Source organism: Vicugna pacos, chromosome X (assembly GCF_048564905.1).
Source record: "Vicugna pacos chromosome X, VicPac4, whole genome shotgun sequence".
NCBI lineage: Eukaryota > Metazoa > Chordata > Mammalia > Artiodactyla > Camelidae > Vicugna > Vicugna pacos.
This window is the reverse complement of record NC_133023.1, coordinates 103,595,952-103,623,760: the sequence shown is the minus strand read 5'-3', so window position 1 is coordinate 103,623,760 and position 27,809 is coordinate 103,595,952. Positions and strand designations below refer to the sequence as shown.

At 42.3% G+C, this 27,809-nt stretch overlaps 1 protein-coding gene across 1 annotated transcript in view; it reads right to left on the bottom strand.

Annotated features, from left to right (window-relative positions):
* Nucleotides 1-27,809, bottom strand: part of AFF2 (ALF transcription elongation factor 2) — a 458,491-nt gene that overhangs the window by 152,964 nt on the left and 277,718 nt on the right. The window contains exon 5 of the mRNA XM_072955933.1: nt 16,375-16,419. Coding sequence (XP_072812034.1) covers nt 16,375-16,419 — 45 coding nt within the window. The remainder of the gene's footprint in view (nt 1-16,374; nt 16,420-27,809) is intronic.

The following is a 27,809-nucleotide window of genomic DNA, read 5'->3' as shown; positions in this document are numbered from 1 at the left end:
ACCTTGTCACCAGAATACAGTCCCATGAATGGCTGCTCACAGGACTTGGAGCATCTTAAGGTCAGTAGCCCAGGTCTTGGGTCCCTGTCACAGGGTTACATCAAGGGTGCGGGTGAGCAGCTCCCCCCATGACGTCATGGGTCATCTACAGCCTCTGGAGCAGTCCAGGCGCTGCTCGTGGTCCTTCCTTGACTGGTGCACCTTAGGTGAATATCTCAAAAGATGGACATGCTGGAGAGACTAGGAAATGGAGCATGAAACAGAGGGCGGGGAAGGAGGGAGTGACTACGAATCAGGTTTCTATAGTACTGTTTTTCTGGGACTGCCCTTCCGGAGTCTCACATGCCCTTTCCCAGAGCCTGGGGCTGCAGGCATTATCACTCCTGCTGAACACAGGGAAAAGAACTTGCCCGAGGCCTGGACGGGGTGTGGGTACTTCCCTGCACTGCCCACCAAGCCAGGTGTACATGCCTTAAATTTCTCTCATCTTTCTTTTGCAGAAACATTGGCTTTATCTCTTTCTACCTTCTTAGCCTGATTTGGGATTCTTTTTTATATAGGAGGGCACTGCTCAGAACTAGAGTGGTATTTGACCAATATATTCTACATAAGCCTCAGGATGGAAATAAATTATTCAGATATACTCTAAACATGGTCGAGGGTACAGAGTCAAAAAGGTAAAACTAGACTTGGTTTTACTGAATGATAAGACTCAGAATGGAGACCTAGAGCAGATCTTAAGGGATAATCTGGGGAGGTTCTTTTCACTAGAACTTTCTGCAATGATGCAAATATTGTATTTTTGCACTGTCCAATGGTAGCCACTGGGCACGTGTGGCTACTGAGCATGTGAAATGTGCCTTACAGGCTGAGAAACTAAACTTTTATTAAAATGTAATTAAATTTCAATAACCAGCCACACGTGGCTATTATCACTGTACTGAAGAGCAAAAGAGAGTCAACACTTCACCTTTACAGATGGAAACCCTGAAGCATGTCATGGTTGAGACTTGCAAGCGTCATAAAATAAGGTAGGGAGGGTCAGGACTAGCTCTGAGGTCCCTTGATGCCCAGTCCACTGTCACTGCCACACTGATTTCTTCTTCTGAACCTTCTGACTGAACCTAGGCCCTCGTGCATGCCAAGCACATGCTCTGCCACTGAGCTCTACCTTCCCCACCTCAACACTGCTTTCTTCTTAACCCCCATTCTTCCAAAGGCTGGCACTATGTGGTCTTTACTCCATGACACGGACCAGACTCTGACGCATGGGGGTGGAGCCTCCGTATCAGAGCTCTGTCCCCCTTTGTATGTAAGTGCAGATTCGGCACTTTCTAACTCACACGCTGCCCGGGGACAGCGGGCTGAGTCTTCCTGTTAGCGTGTCATCCCGGGGAGGGCGGGCTTCGGGGCAGTGCTCAGCTTTGTCACAGCCTTTGCTGTGAGGCTGAGAGTGTGTAATGGAAACAGCGTACAGGCTTCCAGCGACAAAAAGGTCTGGAAAACCCACTCTGGAGGAAAGAACACATGTCATGGAAGCTTCTTCCTTGAGACCGCAATAATCATAGGCACAGTGAATGGTACCCAGCCAGCCCCTTTAACATTATTCGAGAGATGCCTGTTGTCTCTCCTCTCTCCAGTGACAGGAGCATATGGGGCTCTACCTTGGCCTTTCATTAATGCCTTGTTTACAGTGGTAATGCCAACATTATTGCACTTTGACAAGCAATATTAAAAATAGGCTCAAGTAATGGTATTAAATCATAATAGGCAATGGAAAAACTAAGTACAAAAAGTGGTGCTAAATATATTATTTGGAGAAATAAGAAATCGAGTCATTATAGTACCTAATATTTGTGTAAATATTCTACTCACTAAACACCATTATCTGCTTATTAACATACAATATCTTCACGGAAAATCAAATAATGATTTTACTGTGGGTGGAAATGACACTACGAGGTCATTTTCTTTAACCATTCCTCTACAAATCTAAGTCATTCAGTAAACACAGTGCACTTACTCTGTGTACTTTTTCTATACCTACACTCGTCAGCTTTGTGTGCATACGTGTGTAGGGGGTGGATTCTGGGCTAGGGCAAAGGGACAGAGAGATGAGTCTGCTACAGACTCGACTCTAAGGGACCTCACACTGTCATGAGAGGCACCCCCCAACATACAAAGGTGACAAGTGTAGATAATGAAAGTACTGAGGGGACCCAGAAGAGGGAGAGTTTCATTTCATTTGGACAGCATTAGAGCTGCAGAGAAGACATGATCTCTGTGTTGGCTCTTCTGTGGTGTGAACAGGAGTTGGCCACGCAGACAAGAGTGGGTGGGGTTCCAGGTAGAGGGAGAAGCCAACACACAGAGGCCATGAAATGAGAGGAAACTGGCAGGATTGAGGGAAGGAAAGAAGTCTGTGAAGGGTGGAGAAAAGCGCACATGGTTGGGAAAAGTGAAGAGATGAGGTAGGTGTGAATGATGGCATAAAGCAAAGGCCTTGACTGCCAAGATGAGGATTTTGGAGTTTATCCTCTAGGTCCTCGGAAAGCACAGTACCTCTGCTTGAATACCTTTGGTGACAGAGACCTCACTTCCCTTCAGTCCTTAGATCCACCAGTTAGATCAGGGGAGAGAGGGAGGAGCTAATGTGAATTGAGTGTTCCAAGCACTATTCTGTGGGCTTCACATGCATCACCTCATTCAACCCACCCACTAATCCTGAAAATTTGGCAGTAGTATTCCAGTTTTGTAAAGGAGAGCCACAGTGGTTGTAACCCAAGAATATTCAGCTGGTGAGAAAAGCCAAACTCTACTTCCTTAACAACGATGTCTCCCTAGAACATTCTTCCTTTTATTGCTCAGGTACTTAACCCCCTGTAACTGCCCGCTGGGGGTTGGGCCCTCAATTTGAGGCTTCCTAGCCTAAATCCATCCTGAGCCTTGCTTCTACACGGTAAGTCCCTCAGGCATCAGACAGCTATGGGCAGCTCCTTCTTCTGGTCCACTTTTCTTCTTGTTAGCTCATCTCTTCAGCCATTCTACTTGTCAGTCCACTCACTATCCTGCTTACTCTTTGCTAAATGTATTTCAGTTCAGCAGCATCCCTCTTAAAAATTTATTTATGAAAGGAATGTAAATTACAGAAATTGAGAAAATTTAGAAAAGAAAAAAACTCACCCATAATCTTATCACTCTAACACAATAAGAACTATTTCTTTAGAACATTTTTCTTTCACTTATTTTATTCATATTTTTTCATAGCTATAAAAATTAAGCACATAAAATGTTATATTCTGGTTATCTCATTTAACATTATATCATAAGTTTTTTTTATTCCATATCACTATATCATTGTCAAAGCCATCATTTAATGGTCAATTTTTCTGAGTGTATAACTCAGAATTTGCTTAACTATTTCCCTATTGTTGGATATACAGTAGTATTTTTTGTTATTATAAACAATGTTGAAATCATGCTCATATAGTTTTTCTAGGGATCTGGATTCCCCCCAAAGCAGACATTCCCCAAAATGGAATGGTAGATTAGCAATGTCCCTCTAAAAATGGGGTGGCCAACCGAAACAAATGGGGAGGTACATCACATTCATGAATGGAAAGACACATCAAGGTAAAGGTGTCAGTTCTTCCCAAAATGACCTATAGATATAACACAATACTAATAGGCATTCAAGCAGGATTCTTTGTAAATATAGACAATATGTTTCTAAAATTCATATGGAAAGGAAAAGGAGCTACAATAGCCAAACAATTTTAGAAAAAGAATAAAGTTGGAGGATTCACATTATCCTGTTTTAAAACTTACTATAAAACTACAACATTCAAGACATGGTATTGGTGAAAGGCCAGGGACATGGGTCAATGGAAGAGACTACAGAGTTCAGAAATAGACCCACATAAATAAGGTCAATCTACTTTTTACAAAAAAGCAAAATTAATTCAAAAGAGAAAGACAGTCTTTTCAGCAAATGGTGCTATAACACAATGAACAAAATAAGCTTCAGCCTACACCTCACACCATGTACCAACATTAATTCAAAAACAGATGAAAGACATAAATGTAAAAAATAAAACTATAAAACTCCTGGAACAAAACATGGGAGAAAATTTTTATGACCTTGGGTTATACAACAAGTTCCCAGACTTGACACCAAAATCACAATCCAGTAAAGAAAAAAATGATAAATTTGGCTTTATCAAGGTAAAAACTTCTCCTCTTAGAAGGACCCCATCAAAGGAATGAAAAGATAAGCCATAGTCTGGGAGAAAATATTTGCAAATAACGTATCTGACCAAAGACATATCCAGAATACATAGAGAACTCTCAAAATTCAACAATAAGGTAACAAACAACCTTATTTCTTTTAACTTGAAGTATAGTTAATTTTCAATGTTATGTTAGTTTCTGGTGTACAGCATACTGATTCAGTTATACAGATACACAGAGACCTATATTCAATATCTTCTAATAATGTATATTGAAAAAATATGAAAAACAACCTGATTGTTAAAATGAGCAAAAGAGAAGAGGAAAAGGATGGAACCTGTATAGGCTAATGAAGATAAGATGCTATCAGCAGAAAAAGGAGTACTCTGTCTATGAGATGTTTTACACAAACCTCACGGTAACCAGAAAACTTAAATGTAGAAGAGAGACATGAAGCATAAAAAAAGATGAAACTTAGAAAAAACATAGAAAAATCACCAAACCAAAATGGCAGACAGAAACACAAGGAAAAAGAAACAATGGAGATACAGAGCAACCAGAAAACAAAAGATAAAATGGCCGGACTAAATCCTCATCTATCAGTCATTACCCTAAATGTAAATGAATTGAATTCACTAATCAAAAGATATAGAGTGGCTGGATGGCTTAAAATATAAGACCCATGTGCAATATGCTGCCTCCAGGAGACTCACTTCAGCTTTAAAGATAAACATAGGCTGCTTGTGAAGGGATGGAAGATGATACTCCAAGCAAATGGCAGCCAAAAGAAAGTGGGTGTAGCCGTACCCATATGAGACAAAACAAACTTCAAACCAAAAAAGTAACAGGAGACAAAGATGGACATTATATAATGATAAAAGGGACATTTCACCAAGAAGACATAACAATTATTAATATATATGCACTTAACATAGACTCACCAAAGTATACAAAGCAATTATCAACAGACCTAAAGGGAGAAATTGATGGCAACACAATAATAGTAGGAAATGTTAACACTCCACTTATATCAATGGAAACATCATCCAGACAGAAAGTGAACAAGGAAACAGGGACTGTAAATGAAACATTAGAACAGATGGATTGATTTGTACAGAACATTCTATCCAAATGCAGCAGAGTATACGTTCTTCTCAAGTGCACATGGAACTTTCTCAAGGATAGACAATATGTTGGGACACAAAAGAGGTCTCAATAAAGAAAATTAAAATCATATCAAGCATCTTTTCTGATCATAATGGTATGATACTAGAAATCAATTACAAGAAGAAAAATGGAAAAATCACAAATACGTTGAGACTGAAAAACACACTACTGAACAACTATTGGGCCAATGAAGAAAAAGGACAAATCAAAATACCTGAAGAAAAAAGAAAATAAAAATATGACATACCACAATCAATGGAATGCAGCAAAAGCAGTACTAAGACGGCCATTTATAGAAATATAGGCCTACCTCAAGAAAAATCTCAAACAAGCTAACCTTACACCTAAGGGAATTAGAAAAAGAACAAATGAGCCCTCTGTTAGTAGGAAGGAAATAATAAAGAGCAGAGTGGAAATAAATGAAATAAAGACTAAAGGGATAATAGAAAAGATCAATAAAACTAAGCTAGTTCTCTGAAAAGTTAAACAAAATTGACAAATCTTAAGCCAGATTCACTAAGAAAAAAAGAGAGAAGGCTCTGATAAATAAAATCAGAAACAAAAGAGGAGCAATAACAATGGAAACTAGTGAAATACCAAGGATTATAAAAGAACATTATAAGCAGCTATATGGCAATAAATTGGACAATCTAGAAGAAATGGACAAATTCTTAGAATCATGCAGTCTTCCAAGACTGAATCATGAAGAAACAGAAAATCTGACTATAGACAAATCACTAGTACGAGATTAAAATAGTAATCAAAAACTTCTCAAAAAACAAAAATCCAGGACTAGACAGTTTGGTAGAATTTAGTGAATTCTAACAAATACATTAAAAGGATCATACACCATGATCAACTGGGATTTATTCCAGGGATTCAAGGATGGTTCAACATCTGCAAATTCATCAATGTGATCGCCATATTATGGAGGATAAAAACCATATGGTCATCTCAATAGATCCAGAAAAAGCATTTAACTATATTTAATACATATTTATGATTAAAAAAATCTCTCAATAAAATGGGTATAGAATGAGTATATCTCAACATAATAAAGGCCATATATAACAAACTCACAGCTAACATCGCATTCAGTGGTGAATAACTGAAAGCTATCCCTCTAAAATCAGGAATAAGACAACGATGCCCACTTAGGCCACTGTTATTCAACACAGTATTGGAAATCTTAACCAGAGCAATTAGGCATGAAAAAGAAATAAAAGACATTCAAATTGGAAAGGAAGAAGTAAAAGTGCCATTATTTGTGAATGACACATTTTTACATATAGAAAACCCTAAAGACCCCACCAAAAATCTATTACAAATAACAAATGACTACAGTAAAGTTGGAGAGTACAAAATCAACATGCAAAAATCAGTTCCATTTCTATATGCTAACAGTGAGCTAGCAGAAAGAGAAGTTAAGAAAACCATTCCATTTACAATCACAGCAAAAAGAATAAGTTTAGTCGAACTGAAAGACCTATACACTGAAAACTGTAAGACATTGTTGAAAGAAACTGAAGAAGACACAAATACATGGAAAGGAAGAACTAATTGAAAGAAGAGATTGATTCATTGCTCATAGACTGGAAGAATTAACATTGTTAAAATTTCTATATTATCTAAAGCAATCTACAGATTCAGTGCACTCTCTATCAAAATCCCAAGGACATTTTCCACAGAAATAGAACAAAAAATTCTAAAATTTATATGGAACTACAAGGACTCTAAATAGCCAAAGCAATGCTGAGAAAAAAGAGAAAAACTGGAGGTATCACACTCCTTGAATTCAAACTATACTACAAAGCTGTAGTAATCAAAACAGCATAGTACCAGCAGAAATACAGATACATAGATCAATGGAATAGAATTGAGAGCCAGAAATAAATCCACACATATATGGACAATAAATTTAGAACAAAGGAACAAAGAACACACAATGGGAAAAGGATAGTCTCCTTAATAAATCATTTGTAAAAACTGGACAGCTACATGCAAAAGATGAAACTAAGACCATTGTCTCACACCATATACAAAAATAAACTCACAATGGATTAAAGACTTCAATGTAAGACCTGAAACCATAAAACTCCTAGATGAAAATATAGGCAGTACACTCTTTGATATCAGTCTTAGCAATGTCTTTCTGGACATGTCTCCTCAGGGAAGGAAACAAAAGCAAAAATAAACAAACGAGACTGCATCAAACTGAAAAGCTTCTGCCCAGCAAAAGAAACTATCGAAAAAATGAAAAGACAACCTACTGAATGGGAGAAGACATTTGCAAATCATATATCTAATAAGGGGTTAATATCCAAAATATATAAAGAACTCATATAACTCAACAATAAAAGCACAAAGAACCAGATTTTAAAATGGGTAGAGGAGTTGAATAGACATTTTTCCAAAGAAAACATACAGATAGCCAACAGGCACTTGAAAGTATGTTCAACATCACTAATTATTAAGGAAATGTGCATCAAAACCACAATATCACCTTGCACCTGATAGAATGGCTATTATCAAAAAGGCAAGAAATAACAAGTGTTGGTGAGGATGCGGAGAAGGAATCCTTACATGCTATTGGTGGGAGTGTTAATTGGTGCAGCCACTCTGGAGAACAGTATGGAGATTTCTTAAAAAATTAAGAATAGAATTACCATATTATCCAGCTATTCCATTTCTGGGTATTTATTCAAAGAGTATGAAAACTCTAATTCGAGAAGACATATGCACCCATTCATTGTGGCATTATTTGCAATAGTCAAGACATGGAAGCAACATAAGCGTCCATCAACAGAGGAATGAATAAAGAAGATATAGTACATATATACAATGGAATACTACTTAGCCATAAAAAGACAAGATCTTGTCAATTACAACATGGATGAACCTTGAGGATATTAATGTAAGTGAAATAAATCAAATGGAGAAAGACAAATATCATATGATTTCATTTATGTGGAATATAAAAAAACAAGCAAACATACAAAAACCAAAATAAATGTTAAAAACCAAACAAAAACAAACACATAGATACAGAGAACAGAGTCGTGGTTCCCAGAGGGGAAGGGGTGGTGGGGGAGAAGGGTGAAATGGGCAAAGGGATCTACTGTAGGGTGACAGATGGAAATGAAATATTTGGTGGTGAGCATGCTGTCATGTATACAGAAGTAAAGATAAAATACGGTACACGTGAAACTTATATAGTGTTACAAACCAATGTTACCTCAACAAAAAATAAATTTTAAAAAAAGGGCAAAAGATTTGAAAGGCAACTTCATCAAAGAAGATATACAAAAATGAAAAGAAGCACATGAAAAGGTGCTCAATATCATCTGTCATTTGTGAAATGCAATTTAAAACCACAATGCTATACCACTGCTCACCTATTAGACAGGCTGAAATAAAAAAATCTGTACGATTATTATTAGCAGCACTATTAATAATCACAAAAATATCTAGGAACAACCAAAATGTTCTTCAGTGGGTGAATGGATAAACAAATTGTGGCATATCCACATAATGGACTATTATTCAGGAATAGAAAGTCATGAGCTATTGCTGCATGCAACAACCTGAATGAATTTCTGAGTCACGTGCTAAGAGAAAGAATCACTATGGAGAGATTCCACGCTGTATGAGTCTGTTTATACGACACTCTGGAAAGGGCAACACTGTAGAGTTAGAGATCCGAGCAGTGGTTGCTAGAGGTTGGGGGTGGGGAGGAGAATCTGACTGCAAAAGGGTAATATAAGTGAATTCTTTGGGATATTGGAATTGTTTTGTATTCTATTAAATGTGGTGATTACAGGAGTCTGCACATATGTTAAAACTCAAAGGGTGGTAACTGAAAAAAAAAGGTAAATTATATTGAACATAATTTTTTTTAATGTGCTGGCCAGAAATCAATACCACATGCCAAATTTGGTCCAAGTCCAACAGAGCAGAGGGGATCTGTCCCCTTCTTATTTCTAGGTGTTCTAGATCAGGGGTCAGCAAACTGTATCTCACAGGCCAAATCTGGCCCACTGCCTGATTTTGTCGATAAAGTTTTATTGGAACAGAGTCACAAGCATTCTTTTACATATCTTCTGTGGATGTTTTCATGCTAAAGTTACAGAGTAGTTGAGACCAAGAACATATGACCTAAAAAGCCAATTATTTGTATAATCTGGCCCTTTGCAGGAAAAGTTTTCTTTTACAGGAAAAGCCCTGCTTTAGACACTTGTCTCCTATTAATACTTTCTTGGCAGTTAATATAATGTTATTGCTAAACTTTTTCATGTCTACTCTGAACATTAGTGGACTCAGCTGAATTATCATATAGTTATACTCCTATGAAACCTTATTTTATTAGATTTAGTCCATCTGGTAAGCTGTTTTCCTGATTCTGACTAATGGCATTATTAGCAGTCTCACCTAGCTTCATTGTTATCCACTGGATCAGGGTCTGAGCCCTGTAATAATCACTTAAAACCTACTCTTTCAGCCCTATATCCTCATGGCAAAAGGCCAAATGCATGATGGCTAATAACCTGGACACTGAAGCCAGACTGCCTGGGTTGAAATCTTGGCTCTGCCACTGGTTAGCTGTTGAACTTGGAAAGTCACTTAACCTCAAAGTACTTCCATTTCATTATCTGTACCAGGGGGACGATAATAGTATTTGCTTCCTGTCATTGGTATGATGATTATATGAGTTATTATTTGTGAAATCCTCAGAACAGTGCCAGGTACAAAAAAAAACTGCCATGTAACTCTTTGATATTCTTATTAGTGTGTTCATTCAATCAATTCAGGCCAACCTGAGTTCCAATCCTGATTCATCTGCTTAGTAGCTGTATGATTATGTGACTTAGGGCAATTTATTCAACTTCTCTGAGGCTCCCAGGCTTCCCTTGACCCATTAATCAATGGTCCTCTGAGTAACGAGTTAAGCACTGCTGGAGAAAATTACCCAAAAGTAGATTGGAACCTGTATGAATTTCATGTCTTCAGGATCACCTGGATCCTTGACACTGCCTCAGAATCTTACTGTATTCCTTACATGGCCCCCTCTCCATGCATTTTCCATGGTTTTTACCTTTATGCAGATGCAAATGGAATGGTTAACCTCCTTGCATTACAAATTTTTTTTCCCAACTCAATCCCACTAGCACAGCTAGGACAAAAAGACTGGGTCTTAAACAACAGTTGGAAGCTATTACTTCTTTCAGATAAGCCCAGACTGCTTTTTGGCAAACGAATACATTGTTTCATTACCCTCCCTGCACATCCAAGATACAGAGAGCAGGTGTAAATTCTGCACGTGGCTTAAATTCTCACCTGCTTTCATTCAATTCAATAGAAAACAATAAATCACCATATTCACAAAAAAGAAACAGGTTGACAGAAAACAGACTGATTTTTATAGCGCACCTAAGATATATAGGGACTCGTATATTTACTCAGCTATTTTAAAGGGGCTACTTTTGCTCACTCCCTGGACAGCTAAATGCTGAGTTGCTAGGTTACTGGTATTTGACATCATCTCTTCCGTGACATATCCCAGATTTGACAGGTTCCCATGATTCACTGGGCCAGTCACCTCGTTACTCACGTTACTCGTTTACCCAATGACGTCTGGATAATCATTTAAAATTCACATCATACACTAGCTGCAAGCCCCTAGATTCCACATGAAAATATTTAAACTGCTTGACAGGCTCTAAGTGCATTTGGAAGCACACTGGATGGCTTACCTGTGTTGTTCACATAATAGTTGTTATAATTAAATTTAGCATCTTTCTTCTGGGTTGGTTTGTGTTTGAGAAAAGAGGAAGTGATTACTGGGAGGCAAATAATGGGTAATATCTCTTATGGGCTAATTTGGTTTCATGAATAGCTCACCTCACACATGCATGCTACGTATTAAGTCCATTAGTGCTTTGATTTAGCTTCAGAAAAGGTAATACTCCACATAATTTACCCAGTCAAGGGCATTTTCACCTGCTGACAAATTTACATATTTCCTAATGTCATTAGGTAAGAGCTAGTCATCAGAAGAGCAGAGGGTGCAATCATTAGTGAGTTCGTTTATTTGACTCCATCATGTTAACATTAATTATAGTCCAAATTACATTTAGCAATTGTTGTCTTTCTTGGATGGAACACTGTATTACTATTTCAAGAAACTATAATTTTGAAAGTCCATACAAGAATAGGATGGATGCTTTTTGAATCATTCTGGGAGGATGAGTATTTAAGACAGCTATACAGAAAATCGTTCGTGTGATTCCAATTTGAACATTATTTATACATTAATTTGACAGGATGTAAAATCAATTGCCTAATTATTGGTTAAATGTATCAAAGAAATTCTATGGAAAGGTGCTTGATTATGCTGCATAGTTATGGTAATATAATCAAATTCCCTTTCAGACATAATTGTCTGACCAATTTTGCTCCCAAATCCATTTTTTTCCTCACTCAATGGGCTTTCTCATTTGTTTCCCCTTTAAAAGGAAAAAAAAAAAGGCAAGTACTGTGCATGGTCGTCCTGTAATTATTCGGTAAGTTCTTTCCATGCTAAAACTGTGCACTTAAACACAGACCTAATAAGCACAATTACCATAATTTAGACGGCTGTAAACACAGATCATGCTGTAATCAAAACGAGGTGCCCATGCCGGTGTTTACAAACCTGATCCATATGGTGGGGAGAGATGGGAAAGATGATACAGTTTATCAAATCAAGTTCCCTAAATCCTAGCTAGCAAATTCCGCATCCCTCATAAACAGTGAATTACCCATACAGATGTTTGCTTATGAAATTATCAACTGCTGAAGGTACTTTGCTAGGAAACACAATCTGTTCAGCGTCACATCTAAGAGACACGCTCTATATGCATTTTTGACTCTAGAAAGGATTTAATTGATAGTTTGTTGATATTTTAAAGTAAATTCTTGCTAAGAACAAATAAATCATACTACTGCAGAACAAATAATCATCGAACATCCATCCTCAGCTAGTAGCATTTAGTGCATGCTGCTCTCCTTGGCTTAACTCTTGCAGAAATGATTACTCTAGGACCCATAAAACCCTGTGGAGCTCAGAAAAGAAGCTGCCGCTGCCGCCCATATTATTACATATGAGCAGCTTAGGAATCCCTCATGTGATAGATGAATTGCAACTGCAGAACGCCATCGCTAGGGCCAGAGCTGTTATTATTTTTCACTTCTGTTTGTACTCGAGGGTAGCTTGACTCTGAAGAGAAAATAGCATGCCGATGGAAACAGGTCCGCAGGCTGGGCGGGGCTGCACCGATCGCTGCCTTGACGTTTCTGATTTGTAAAATTTATAATGAGCAATAGCAGACTTGACAAGTAGCAAAGATATCCGAATTTACATGGCCTGTTTTGTAGGAGAAGGGCAGTTGGCAGAAAGGTGCTGTGGGCTGGTGAATTCTGCTTTGTTGGAAAAACTACTTGGAATGCTTTTGACATAACTGAATTTGTACAAATTAAGGAAACAGACGAGGCTAAAATGAACTGTTGCTTGGTGCCATTATAACATTAATCATAAAACAGACTGGAGCTTGTGAAATAAGGATGGATTCAGGTAAGCCAGCAGGAAGAGAAGACAGCAGGAATGGACAGAGCCGGTTGCTTGCCCGGGGGGCAAATTACTCCACCTCTCTGGGTTTCCGTAACAAGTGACGAATAATAGTCTTTTAGTTTTGTGAAAAGTAAATGACATAATGTGCTTAAGTACTCCCCATGCATACAGTAAGTGGCAAATTACTGTTTTATTAGTAGCAGGGATTTGTTATTGGTATTATTTTATTATTTGAAGTGAGATTTGAAAATATTGAGTGGCAAGAAGAAAAGAATTAATTCCTAAGACCTGCTCAAACTATGTTGGTTTGCTGGTTTTCCAAGTAAGACTTGCTAGAAGTGCGTCAGCCAGCATCTGAGGCAGTTTTTTTCAATCCAGAGAGTAACAGGGTGGTTGACAGTGAGGCGTCGTGCTTCTGCCATATACTAGCCTCACCCCCCGTTGCAGGTCATTTATAACCTCTCTGGGCCCTAATTTCCTGAAATAATAAGGGACCGCCATGTTTCCAATGATCAAAAAAGGATAATGAGGTTCAAGTGTTCCGGAAAGCAGTCATGTGCTGGAGGGACAGGCGGTTGGGTCTCAAGCAGCCCCGGAAAACTGGACAGATAGAGTGAGACCCAGGCGCGCACAGACAGAAGTGGGAATGCGGGTCTGAAGCGGAGAGATGGTAGAGAGGGGCTTTCAACGGAAGCCAACTGGATTGAATTTGAACAGCGTTTTGAAAAGGGGGCCAAAATAAGATGCAGTAGGCAAAGGCATTTCCATTGCCTGGGGACTCAGGGGCTGAGAGCACGGAGAGGCCAGTTGTTGTACTTGGTTAATAAAAGAAGTCTGTCCCAATGTGAGATGAAGTGGGTTTGCCTGTCGGGCTGCGGAGGGGAAAGGGGAGGATCAGGGAGGTGGGAAAGTCGGGAGAGCCGACAGACTGAGCTCCACGTTACAGATGCCAACCGCGTGCCCACCTTACAGATTCCTCGGTTCGGGGGTGGGGGGGTCAGGGTGCATAATTAACCTCTGTTTTCCAGGTAAGGAAGTTGACAAGCCGCACAGCTCGGAAGTGATGGAATGTCACGAGCGACCGGAGGCCAGCTCTTCCCATCCTGGGCATGCGCGCCTTCCTCCGCAGAGCCCTCTCCAGTGAGGGAGAGAAGATGACCTTGCTCTTGACTCTGCTTAGTTTGAAAAGTACTGAGGGGGTCAGAGAGGGCAGGAGAGAACAGAATGGTTACCTCCTCCTCCCACCACCCTCCCGCCGCCCGCCCTCCAAGGAGACCGGAGGGGAGCAAGGCGACAAACAGACTGTGAAACCAACCATCCACCGCGCTCCAAGGCCCTTAAAACAAACAGTACCATGAGCTTGTGATAAGAAAAATGTCCAGCAAGCACTCTGTTGTGCCACGAATGTGGTCTTATAAAAATTTAAGAATTAGTCATAAAATCTGATTCGTAAACTTCAGAAAGCTGATTTTTATTCTAAGCATGGGGAATGAAACATGCCATTCTTCAATAAAGGAAAGCCCACTCATTAATGGTATTGTTGGGGGAAAAAACCAGAATTCTATACAATCTATAGCCCTTCCAACAAAAAAGCCATTTCCCTAGATTCTCTTTCAAGAACAACAGAAGGACTTTTGTTACTTTCTCAAAGGGTGCTATCTTTTATGAACTTATTAAGGAAACTACTTCTTTTCTTTCCGTGTTGAAATGGCATTCTGTTGTTTCTCTAAGTGGCCCCTCCAGCAGGCTTGAGTCGCCAGCCTCTGCAGGTGTTCGCCGGCTCCCCTCGCTCAGTCACTGGGGGAGCCACCTAGACACCAGGGCCAGGCTGCTCGTCCGCAGAGAACTCCAATTGTGTCAGACTAGGTGTTGATTTTGAAACGGGTCTGGCATTCTTTCAGGAGTTAAGAAAAGACCACTGCCTTCATTTGGAAAAGCAAGGCTACTGTAGAGACGAGTAACAGGTTTCTTTCACTGTGGCCTTTCTTTAAAAGGAAGGTGGCCGACACCCTTGCAAGTATTTGGTGTCTTTGGTGCATCGGACCCATCTCCACCTAAGGCGAGGAGCAGGTGGCTGGGTTCCCAGGGTGCATCGCACTGTGGATTTCACAACAACCGCTCACACTCCACGCCGACCCTTGGGTCCCAGAGAGAGATGACCAAGAGGTTCCTGGGCTATTACAAAAGTAGCCAGTACATCCCTGAATAAGAGAATCTCATCTCTGATCAGACTGATTGGACTCCTCTGTTTAATAGTCAATAATGATGTTCTTGGGCTGAGAAAGGTACATGAATATTCACAGTAGGTGAAACCAGGTGGCCAGTCAACTTGGTAAACAGGTTTCTGCTGTTTATTATTCCTTTGGCTGCATCTTCACAGAATTTGCTTCCAGCTTTGGGCTACTGAGAAGGCACTGACCAGGGGGAGCATCAGGGAATGTTGGGGAGACTCTGGTAAGTGAGGAAAGGGGATGCAGACTTTTCACTGGCATATAGATGATTTTCTTCCTCCACTGAAAAGCCTGCATGGTTTTCTCATGGCCACGCTGATCATTTATCACAATAATAAGCATTTATATATCACTTGGCAGCTTAGAAGGGAATTAGGGCAGGCATTATTGTCCTCTTTGGCAGACAAGGAAGGGAGATTCAGAAAGATGAAGTTATCTGTCCAAACCACAGAAATGAAAAATGGTAGAGCCGGGACTAGAACTCACTCCCACGACCCCTACCCTTCATATGCCACATCGCCTTTGGATGCCGCCAGCCAGAGGCAGGAGGTGCATTCTTCTGCCTTGGCTTTGGTGTTTCCTTTCGCTTTCCTCGTTTACTTTGGGAGAGGTCATTGCTGCTTTTTGCAACTTTGTGCTGCCCCCATGCCATTGTCATGCACCAGTTCCCTCCCACTGGTAACATTTCTCACAACTTGCCATCATCCTCCAGTCTCTCCGCCTCTCCTCTCCTCCATATCACAGGCCACAGTCTCCACAACCATGCTCCACCAGCAATGCAGCGGAAGGCAGCAGTCAAGTGGACTTGAGATCCCAGAGAGCAGAAAGGCAAAGACTGAGGGCAGGATGCTTAAATAGGGAACGTTTCCTTAAAGGAGGTATTGAGTCCCTGTCCAGACCTCAAGAGAAAGACCCAGAAGGATGCGAGAATGGGGTAGAGATCAGGAGACTAGCTTGATTAGAGAGTGAGAAGACGAGGTGAGAGATGAGACAGGAGGTGCAAGCAGAAGGGTCTTGAAATGGAATACAAGCACGCCCCGTCCCCATACTCTCGGAAACAGAAGAGAAATGACTTTAAACAGCTTAAGCAGATAGATTGCTTCATTATTAAAAGGCACAGAAATCAAGGTTTAAACTCACCCGCAAGATTTCTTCAACACAGCTTGGATCACTGGCAAGGCTTACCTAAAACAAAATAAAACAAAAAAGAAAATTAAGCACAATCTAGTTATTCTTAGAAAACCATACTGTGTAATATTTTACTGTGTAGGCAAAATTGTAAAGAAAGTAAATATAGTTACTGATGTGGTTTTCCCCCTGCTAAATACCAAGCTGTAAGTATCCGCAGATGGCCAATTTTGTTTGACTTTAATGAAGCAGTAGGACCCCAGTGCAAGGCACAGAAGGAGAAAGACTTGTTCTGTCACTGGTTTGCCACGAGCACTGAGCCGTCCTGCCCCCTCCCCTGGGCTCCAAAGAGGGAGCTCAAGCCCCTGACCCCTGAGGCTTCTTCTACTCTCTGACATAATTCGCCATATTATTCATAACACAGATTTTTAAAAGAAGAGTCCTATATGAAACACTTCTATGATTAAATGAAGTCCTCTTAACTCAGGAGTCCAATCAGATGCCTACAATTCTTATCCAAAACAGTAAGGCTAAACCTCCTGTTCAAATCAAATGCTTGCCTTGGCCCTGAGAGAGAATCTCACAAATACACGAAGTGAATCCCCTGAGCTATCTTGCTCAGGGTGACACCTTCCTAATCAATCAAAATCCAAGCTACTAGCAGAGCAGTACTGAGGACTTCCTTCTCACCTGGCTCAGTCATCAGCGGAAGCAAGAAGCCAAACACCAGAGTGAAACAGCAGTTATAAAGCTGCGCATGATGAAGGACTTGGGAGTGGGTCGACCAGCTGGAGAAAGGTTTACCAGGCGTGATGTCACCTGTGCAGGTGCGGGACTCCCTAAACCTTCCTCACTCTCTCCTTCACGCCTTCACCTGCTCCAGGATCGCAGCTGGATCACCTCCACCTCCCTCTGGGAGAACATTTGGTCGCTTCGGTTCACTACCTTGGGAGGTGCAAGGCCAGTCCTGTGCAGAGCACAGCGCCACAGAGCCTGCACGTCCCAGGCCCCGTGCGAGGGCAGTTAGGTCCTAATCCCCTAGTTAATCTGACAGACTGAAGTTCAAACGCAACTGTATTTGGGGACTTGGGGAACAGAATACGATGCCAGTTTCCCACAATCTTACAAAATACACGCTACATCATCAGTGCCTCTTAAATTAGCATTACAGGCACTGCTATACCTACACTAACTTCAGCCAGTATTTCTTGAATACCTTCTCCTGTATGAAAGTCCCTGCTCCGAGGAGCATAAAATCCCTAGTGGGGATCAGAGGGGTCACCAGTCATGAGGGGGACATCCAGGTCGGTTATCTGGTATGATTTCAGTGTTCACCTGTTACTCTGGTGTCATTACTGACAGTGTCCTCTTTCACTCTCCAAAACGTCCTGGTTTGGATGATAAATTATACAGCCACCCCTCCAGGAACAATAATACTGCAACACTGAGTGGAAAGAACAGTAGAAGGAAAGGCTGAAAGAGCTGGCTGGGTAGACACTGTCAAGGACCTTAAATACAGGGTCCTAACAGGGAACCACAGGTGGTTTGGCTTAGCATACTTCATTCATTCATTCAACAAATATTTTTGGAGGGCCACGGACTGTGCCACGAGGTTCATGCTTGGGAGAGATACAACAGAGAGAAGCAAAAGGAGACACACTTTCCTCCCTCATGGAATTTGTGGACTCAGGAGGAAGGCAGATGTGAGAAAGCACAGTTAATGGATGATTGTAACTGTTATTTAAGTGCTACACAGGAGACCATCCCATAGACACCGATTCTGCAAAATGAAATGTTCCATGTCCAAATGAGTGTGGGAGATGCTGCAATCCAGCCCCTTCTTGGCAACCCATGATGCAAATCAAAGGCTCTGAGACATCTATCTCATTGGTTCACTTGACTATCAAATTGTGGGCTTTTTAGTTTTCATGTGTTGTTTTTTTTTTTTTGATTAACAATTATTGCCATTCTACAGAATGAGTGTTTGCAGAACACACACTAGGAGAGGTCGGTCTAACATATGATAGGACTCCAGAACTCAGCTAATTATTCACAACAGCAAATAAAATCTCACGCCTTTGCTCCCGGCTCCAGCAACTATATTTTCCAAGACAATTGTTGGACTTCTAACACACACCTTCTCCAAACCCAAAGGTCAACACAGTCACAGCAAAGACTTAAAAATCTTCAGCATCATGGTTGTGTTGTATCAGTGTGGGCTGCCTGGATTAAACATACATGGCCCACTCTCACGAAAAGGTCCTTTTGTCACACAAACACACCAATGTTAATTTTGAAATAAAAGTTGGGGGGGTGGGAAATATCAGCAACAGGCAGACAGCAAGAGCACTTGCCTGTGAGTCTAAAGAGTTGGGTGGGAGTCCTGGCCCTACCACTCGGGAACAGGACTTCATGACCTTACCCCTCTGAGTTCGAGTTAGGCCAGCTGTAAAATAAAATCGAGTAAAATAAGATCACGACCATCTTAATGCCTGCTCCTTTTAGATGTCCCAGGGCTTCTGCAAGCAGCAAATGAAATAAGGAAAGCGAACGTGCTTTGTAACCTGCGAAGCCCCTCACGGCACGTCAGGGTATTTGCCCCTGCCCTGCTGGTCTCCTGACTGCTTTATTACGAAGCCCCCCCTTCTCATGCACTCAGGGTAGGATCTGACTCACTCTTGCCAACTGCAAATATCATCTCTACACCTGGTATTATAAATATCCATTTCCTTATAGGGAAATGCTGTCAAAATCGAAAGAGTTGTGGACTCTGGGGCATTGCAGCAAATCTAATGATGACTTCTGGGGGTGGGGAACACTCAGAATGGGGAAGAACTCTACAGACACGGACAGTCAAATAAATAGGCATCCACACCGCGGGGTCAGATTCTTTTTTCTTTTTCAGAAAACACTGGAATCCAGCAGTGACATGGAGTCACTAGTCCCGCAAACTCATCTCGCCCTGCCTCCTAGCTCTTTTCACCGCAAGACAACTCATTTGAGCCGCGAGTGTTTTTTCTCCCCCTGCAAGTGCTTTTGAATTAAGCAGCGAGCATTTCCTCCGTGCCTAGAACAGTGCTAAGCGAGGGGGTTTGGTGGCACAAAGAACTATTTGACTTGGCCTCTTTCTCTCGGAGTTAAATGTCTAGATGGGACGGGAAAACAAATAATTAGAGACCCACTGGGACACACATTGTAAGGTGGTCGTGACAAGGGTAATAGGATCGTATTCATTCACCCGTCCGCCTATTCATCACTTCTCCCATTTATTTCTTTAGACAACAAATCCTGATTGAGCTCACACTGTGCTCAGGATGGTGCCAAGGGGAGGATTTAAAGACACTGAAGACAACATAATTTCTGCCTTTGAGACTCCACACAAATTGGGGGAGACAAACATTTACAAGGGAAACAGACAATACCGAACAGGAGGTCTGATTTCGGTGTCAGGGAGAGGGTACCTACCGGGTTCACGGACAGAGCCATGTCCGACAGGAGCTCCCAGCCGCCGAGGTCCCCACTGTAGTCATCGCCCCATAAGGGAGCGAGAGGCCAAGGGTCTGACATGGCTGAGAAGTGATGCGGCCACCTGAGGCCACTTCAGGCTCTGAGCCCCCTGCGGAGCCGAGCCCGGGTCCCTCTGTGCTCTGCAGGACAGCTGAGCTGAGGCGGGGGCTCGGCCCCGGCTGCCCAGCCGCTCTCCCTGTCTCTCTGTCTGTCTGTCTGTCTCTCTCGAAGGAACTGTGGAGGAGTCACTCGGACAGGTGTGACAGGAGACTGAGGAGGAGAGCTAGGGGGTGACACTGGGATTAGAACTGCTGCCTGATGAGTTGCCAAGCTGCTGCTTAATTCCGGAGCCACCTTCGCCTCCCTTTAAATCCACTCTTGAGTATTCACATAGTCCACAAAGCGCAAGTTAGCCACTCAGAGCCGCGGCGTCCTTTTGCATCCCCCTCTCCACCCCCTCCTCCGGGAGCAGAAAGCAAGCTGCACGCCGCCCAGGGGAGGCTGTGCTCTCACTCCTGGCCCCAGACGACCCTCTTGTGCCCGGCACGGACGTGGTCCTCTGAGGGCCAGGGGAGGCAGGCGCACGTCGGGCAGGTGCGGAGTTGACTGAGAGCCCTCACAAGTGCCGACGCTCCCCGCGTGTGACAGTGCAGCCCATGTCGCCACAGAGAGACCACAGATCATCTGCCGGGTGATAAATACATATCTTAGGAAATAATCAGGGTACCTTTAAATCATCAAATATTCAATTAAGTGCAGCAACAATAAATGAATTGCATAGGATGTTTTAATCATTCTGGAATTAATCAGTTTGGAGCATACTTCTTGGCGATTAGGGTAATACAAGATATCAAAAATACCCTGATTGTGGCATTGAGAGACATAAGCAGCAGCTAGCACTAATAGAAAACACTAAGATTAATGTAAAACATTAAAAGGATCCTGACCATCACATGGTTAACCCCAGGGAGCGAGACGCGCATCTCAGGACATTATTATTAAGGGGTGGCGGGGGAGAAGAGGTTATTTTTTTTTTCCTAAAATAAGCCTGAGGTTGTCCCACAATACCTGGCAATCAAAGCCCACTATTCTAGGCATATTCCACCTTGACAAAGAGTTCGCCAAGTAAAACTCACAAACTGCAAGTCTAATTGCCAGTGAACGCTTGGATTTTCCTAACAAGTATAAGTGACACTGAGTGACACATCACTAACACCAAATTCCGTGCTATTGATCCAGTTAAACAATATCCACGACTGACACTGATGGCAGCTTCCAAACTAATTCCACTTGTATTTTCATTAACAAATTGTCATTTATCCCTGTGATGGATGGAGGAGACAGGGCTCCCCGGACACGGCATTACTACTGAAATGAAAACTCACATTCTGATATTGTACTACCAAATGAGTTTTCCGTCTTTTTAAAATGGTTAATCCCCATCATTGGTCATTTACCTAAACAAGGAGCAGCAGCCTCTGAGGTCCCTATTTGCCTCTATCTCCCCTCTCCATCCAGGGAGTCCCAGTTCTCCAATTTGGAAAACGACAAACCCAGTTCACATGAAGATCTTTCTGTCCCTTGCTTCCTGCCTCACCTTAACTGGTCCGTATTCTAGTTTGCATTCCTCAGTCTGTGGTTAAATGGGAACACTTAATATAGCATAAGCCGCAGATAGACATCCACAGGTAATATAACTTTAATCAAAACAAAACAGACTTCACAACCGGTACATGGTACAGCCAACCAGCTCATCATCCCCTTTCATTTTAATATAGCGAAAGAAAGCCCTGGTGTCCAAGGAGCCACTGTTTACTTTCAAATACTGCTTCCGGCCAGTTTTTAAGGGAGTCACACGGTCAAAATGCCACGTAAAACAAGCTAACATTCAACATTCTCTCTAAGAAAAGAAGCAACAAAAAGTAGAGCATGAAGATCAGCGGAATTTGACCCTGGCCATTTGAAGCCAAGTACAGAAAGTGATTCTTTGTCTAGAACCTTACATGGAACTAAAACTAAAGAGGAAGAGACAGCAATCACATTTTATTTATTTGACTAAATAAATGAGATAGTTAACTTTATTTTCTGGGGACACAAAGGGTTAGGGGAAAGAGCAGAAGCTTTGAAGCTAGACAGACTGGGATTTTTTTTAAAAGTTTTTATTGTAGTGCAGTTGATTTACAATGTTAGCTTCAGATGTACAGCAAAGTGATTCAGTTACACATGTACCTACATATATATTGCTCTGATACTTACCTTGCTTTGTGAACTTGGGCAAGACGCTTGAACTTCTCTGAGCCTCTGTTTCTCTATCTATATAAGGGGACTAAAAAGTCCACTTGGAGGATTGCAGTGGGGTTGAGACGAGTGAGGCATATAGAAGTACCTTAGCCTGGCAGTAGATGCCTTTTCAGTGTCCATCCACACCTTCTATTCTCAGTTCCCTCTAAGGCCCTTGGAAAGGTGTCAGCACCCTGAGCCTTGGAACCACTGAGTAGATAGTTTAGTCGCCTTGTCAACTGGCCCCCATGACATCTTGTGAATGTCGCTAATTATGAAATCCTATTCAGGGGCCCAGTGTGTAAGGAGTCTCAGGCGGCTGCTCCATCTGGTGGCTCTCACTGAAGGTGAAAAGGAGGCTGGAGATGGGACTCGAGGGGGCAAGACGACAGAGAGCGCAGGGGGAGTGAGGGTGGGTGGGGTGGGGGACGGGCGGGGGGGCGATGCGGTTCATAAGGAGGATCGAGGATCGCTCTCACTGATTACATTAGGTATGGGCAAGGGCGGATGCATATGCAGAAAAGGCCATCATCAGCTGAGAGCACCTAACGGCAGATGGAATCTGAAGTGAAGAGTACTTAATTCAGTGGGCTCTGAATAGCCATTAGCTCACTGTTCATTTATTTGGTCTAATAACTAGTTTCTATAGAAGAGTGAGCTCTCAAGGTGGGGGGGGGGTATGGTCTTAAAGAAAAACTAGGTACACATCTAGAAAGATTACCCAAAGAAACCAAGAGTCTATTTGGAAAAGCCTGGCTGCCTGACCCCCATTCCCCAGGGATGCCCGGCCTCTGGTCACCCGAGCTGGGCGCTGAGGTTGTTCTAGCTGCTGCAGGCGTCACCGCTGCCCGCACGTGTGCCTGAGCTGTGTGGTACCTGCCGGCCAGGTGCCCCCGGGACAGAGCCCCCACTTCCACATTCTCCAGGCTTCTCGCCTGATTCCTCCTTTCTGCTGCTCTCACTCCAGCTCTCTCCTCCAAGTTTTCTTTGCCAGCCTCCCAGACCCTGATCCAGTGGGCTGGCCCCTTCCTGTCTCTTGCTCTTCTCAGCCCTCTGTCTGCTCCCAGGGCCCGCCCTACAACCCAGAGACCTTCCAACCATGCTTCCCTCCTTTCGGAATTTCTAGGCACACATTCAACTCCTCAGGGCCTGCGGGATCCCCTCTTCTGCCCTATCCAAGTCCTAGCACTGAAACCAAGGACCATTTAAGATTAAAATCTTGATTCCACTAAATCCCTACTTACTGAGCTCCCATTAACATTAACGGCTATCTTGTGTGCAGGCCCATAATCTCTCCTAGTAAAAGAGGATCTTGTAAAAATACCGATGTACAAAGTGAAGTCAGGCAATTTCTGAACCCTCTCCTTAGCCATCGTTAACAAGGCAAGCATCCAGGATCTAAATATATTAAAAAAGATGGAACAGGAAGCAAGCTCGCCTCTGAATGTTGTCGACTAAAGAGCAAATGTGAGGGTTTTTAGAGTTCTCTTATGCTCCTGACCGCGCCACGGTCAGAGCAAGCTCTCACGGCACGGCGCAAGTCAAGCATGAATGGGAAAGCAGCGACCCCACTTTCGGGAAAAGAAAAATGTACTGACAGTCTGGAAGCAGTTCCGTGTCCAAGCTCTGTCACTCATCAGCTGTTTGATTTGAGGCGACTCACTTCCTCACTCTCCAGGTGACACAATGATGCCACAGAGATCTGTCCCAAGTCCCCAGGGTTTTGCATTTCACATAACAGGACCAAACTAGTAGGTGATCGTCAGCAGATCACCAACTTTTTATTGTGAAAGGACATTACAAAACAACAGCCCAAAGGCAGGAAGGGTATAATCTTCAAAAAAGGGAGTGTTTATTCACAATAAATGACAGCAAACTATGCCACCATTCCAACTCACTATCACATACCATTGGTTTTATGGTTCCCATTCTGCCACAGAATAACAGCACCTTCACCTTAGACTGGTCACCAAGCAAGATGATCTTCTCAGGTATCTTTTGGATTCTATGATTTTACTCACCTTCTATTTTGTTCGATTTTATCACATATCTTTGACTGTAGGTAGCAGTCCACTTGTCAACTTCAATTCTCTATCATCTCCTACCCGTGGATGATTTCCTTGCTGTTGCTCCTTGTCAAATCCCAGGTACATTTCCTCCTCTCCCGCTGACGGCTTTTAAATGCATGGAGAATGCAAACTAATCTCTGGGCTAGCCAGCCCCAACAAGAGCAGGCAGGCAGCTCTTCTGTAACAAGTCATACACACGCAGCACACATATCCTAGAGACCTCATCTCTACAGCTCGTTTCACATCAGGTATTCCAAAGGCCCCTGGGAATTCTCAGGAGTAGCTAGGGAGGCAGGAGGAAAATCAGGCAAGCACGGTGTCCCCGAAGCCTGTAGAAGAACGTGCTTCAAGGAGAAATCAGCCATTAAGTAACACAAGGATTGGCCATTGGGTTTGGCATGACCTTGGCCACTGGCAACCTTGGGCAGAGCTCTTTGAGTGGCATGCCGTGGCTGTGAACCTTACCGGAGTGGGTGGAGGATAGGGTGGGAGGGGCAGATGCAGAGGAAATAAACAATTCCTACTGTGACAGGGAGCAGAGAGATGGGGTGATGTGGTGCCAGGGTTTTTCTTTGTTTTCTGAGAGGGATGATATTAAGGCAGGTTTATATCCCGATGGGTATAACTCAGTGGAGGGGAAAATGTATCACAAAAGAAACAATGGATGATTGTAAAAGCAGAGTCCTTGAGAAGGAGAGAGCAGATTAGGACACAATTGGAGAGGCTGCCCTGAAAGAGGAGCATGGACACTTCTGGGCACTTCTTCCATTGTCACAGGAGGGAAGGCAGACTGTGTCTCGGTACATAAGCAGTTGGGTTGGAGAAATGAAAGACGAGAAGATGAGGTGGTACTTGTGTGATCGGATCTATTTTTCTCTCTGAAGTATGTGGCAAGGTCATCAGCGGAGAATGCGGCTGGTTATTGGAAATTGGAGGAGAAAGGAAAGGTGGAGGATGGTTGTGCTGGAAAACAGGAATGTGGGTGTGCTAGGAAAGGATAACAGAACTATCTGGCAATGTTTAAGGGAGAGAAAGAGCTGGCTGTCGTGTGAAACACTGACAGAGATGCTGCGTATGCCCAGAGGATGGAGATAAAGGAGCCAGGAGGCGGAGAAAGAAGAGAATTGGAGGCCAAGTAGCTCCGCAGATTGAGAAGGAGGTGGCACTCTGCTCCCCACTATTAGCTACCGCACTTTCCAACACTGATGAGCTAATTAAGCACAGCTCACAGTCCTCCAACTGCTCTAATCTATAAGGAGCTTCATTCTGAGAGCCCAGGAGGAGAAGGAATGATGTTCCTGGGGCCCCACAGGAGGCCAGATGAAATTCAGCCCAGGCCACATACGGCCCCGGGGTCTGAGGGTTCCTCTCTGGAGACTAAATGACTTCTCCTGTGTCCCCAGGGCAGTAGAGAACTCTGTTAACCGGGATCCTCCTGAGACATCATTCCTATATACCATTGGAAGGGGTTTCCAAATTGATTAAAGAAGAGCTGTTTTTAATCATTTAAGTTAAGCAAACATCTTCCACGTTTACTATGTGATCGTTAGCCTGAAACACCTTAAAATACGATAATCTTTTATAATACATCTTGGATTGACAAGTTCTACTAAGCATCTATGGCTTCTAAAGATACAAGGACTTCCTCACTAGCGGAAAGAAATGAAGTGGGAGTTCAGGTTCTTCTGGTGGCTTCTGAAGACGTTGCCACAGGCATATTATGGGGTCTTAAATTAAGTGTTGTAACCTCATTTATTAGAAGAAGCTTTCAAATATGTATCTTTGGCTCTCATTTTCTGAAACTCTTTTAGAAAAGAAAGGTCTTTCCTTGACATTCACAATTCCTCATCCTAAAGAAGCTCCTTTTTCAGTCATCCTCTAAACACACAGCTAATGACTTAAACGTCTGCTTTAAAACGAGAAACCCAGATTTCAGTTAGCTTTTCTTCTAGCTCAATTTTCCTTAAAGCAATGTAAGTGGAGTAGACTTTATAAATGGTCTCCATGCATGTCCTCAATAAAACTGTGACAACAGAACGCACTTGATAGAAAGTGGCTCCGCTTTCAGACTAACCTCTACCGGACTTGGCGCCTTCTTGACTCTCTAAATCCTATGCTTAGGGCTGTCTTAATTGCCAGTGGATGACACTGTGATTCTGCAGAAACAGACTCACAATTGCTCTTCTTTGACAGTGATGCTCTCAGGGAACAAGCCCTGTGCATGGGAACTGAATCCTTGCCAGCTCCCCTATTATTTATAACTCTAATTAAAACACTTTTATCTATTAACACCAAGTGAAACCACTAAATATATTCAGGGCAGTTCACATTTTTTTCTATACTTCTAAAATCTCTTAGATCTGCTCCCACTTACGTGTGGTTTAACCGCTCACTAAAATGAAACGATAGCTAAGAATAACTCACTTGCATTAGATTTATAAATCTCATTAATTAATTCTACATCTCCAGTGGTGTAGAGACCAAACTCAAATGCAAGATCTAATTAAAGAGAAGTAAAAAAAATCTTAAGAAACAACACTAAGATTGAAACACAGAAGTAACTGTTTAGCCTCAAATTAATGAGGCGCTATGCTAAGCAAGCATGTCCATTAATCCCTAATGAGGATTTTAAACACATTAAAACTTCCTAATACAAAATGTTTGCCTTCCTTTTATCCAATAACAAATAAGCCAATAATTTTCTGGCTCTAAATGACACTATTAACTGTCACGGCATGTTTTATTTGACAAACCCTCCATTCAAATACTGTAAAACCAATTAATTTGCCTGCTGTGAAATGTGTTTCTTGATGGCTTTTATGTGATTTTTTTTCTTCTCAAAGAAATGTAAATAGGAGGTCAATGTAGGTGCCTGATTTTGCTTAAAAAAATATGCCACAGTAGTTATAGGTTGTCTATCCTGTTTGCAATTCAAATGAGCTAAAAGACAACGTCCATTTTCAGGTCACAATCCCAAAGTAGTCTCCTGATAAGCTAACTGTGTCAGAGTAATACTTTGATTAACACAAAGAGAGTGTCACATTTGAGGATGGAGAGTGGGCAAAAGTACCATTCTGTTCGATTATAAATGATGATTCACAGCCCTGGCCCTTACTGACCTGGCATCGTTACCTATCTCGTGCTGCAGCCAGCCTTCCTCCAAACACATCTGCATGTATGTACAGGAAATCACTCTCTAAAATTGGGGTTTATGCCTGATGCTCTTATTTGAAAACACCCCAATTTGTGACACTTTTTGGTTGGCAGAAAAATCAATAGAACAAATAAAAGAAGTTCCTGTTTCTTAAACTTCCCCTGGGCTTTGCTTAGCATCTCCAGTTAGCTTGAGAGATGGTCCCAAGGCCCCTTCTGCCCAGTATCTGTGGGACACTCTGAAACACTTGGCCCACGGAAGGGCATGGCACATTCCAGAAAATCACTCTGCAAACAGAGACCCTTGACACCATGTGATAAAGAAAGGGTCTGTGACATTAAGCGTGGGCCCACTCTGTGGAACATCTCAAGCCTGCTGCATTATACACTGAACACCAGACAGAGGATGATGCATGGTGTCCCATGGTTTATGGAGCC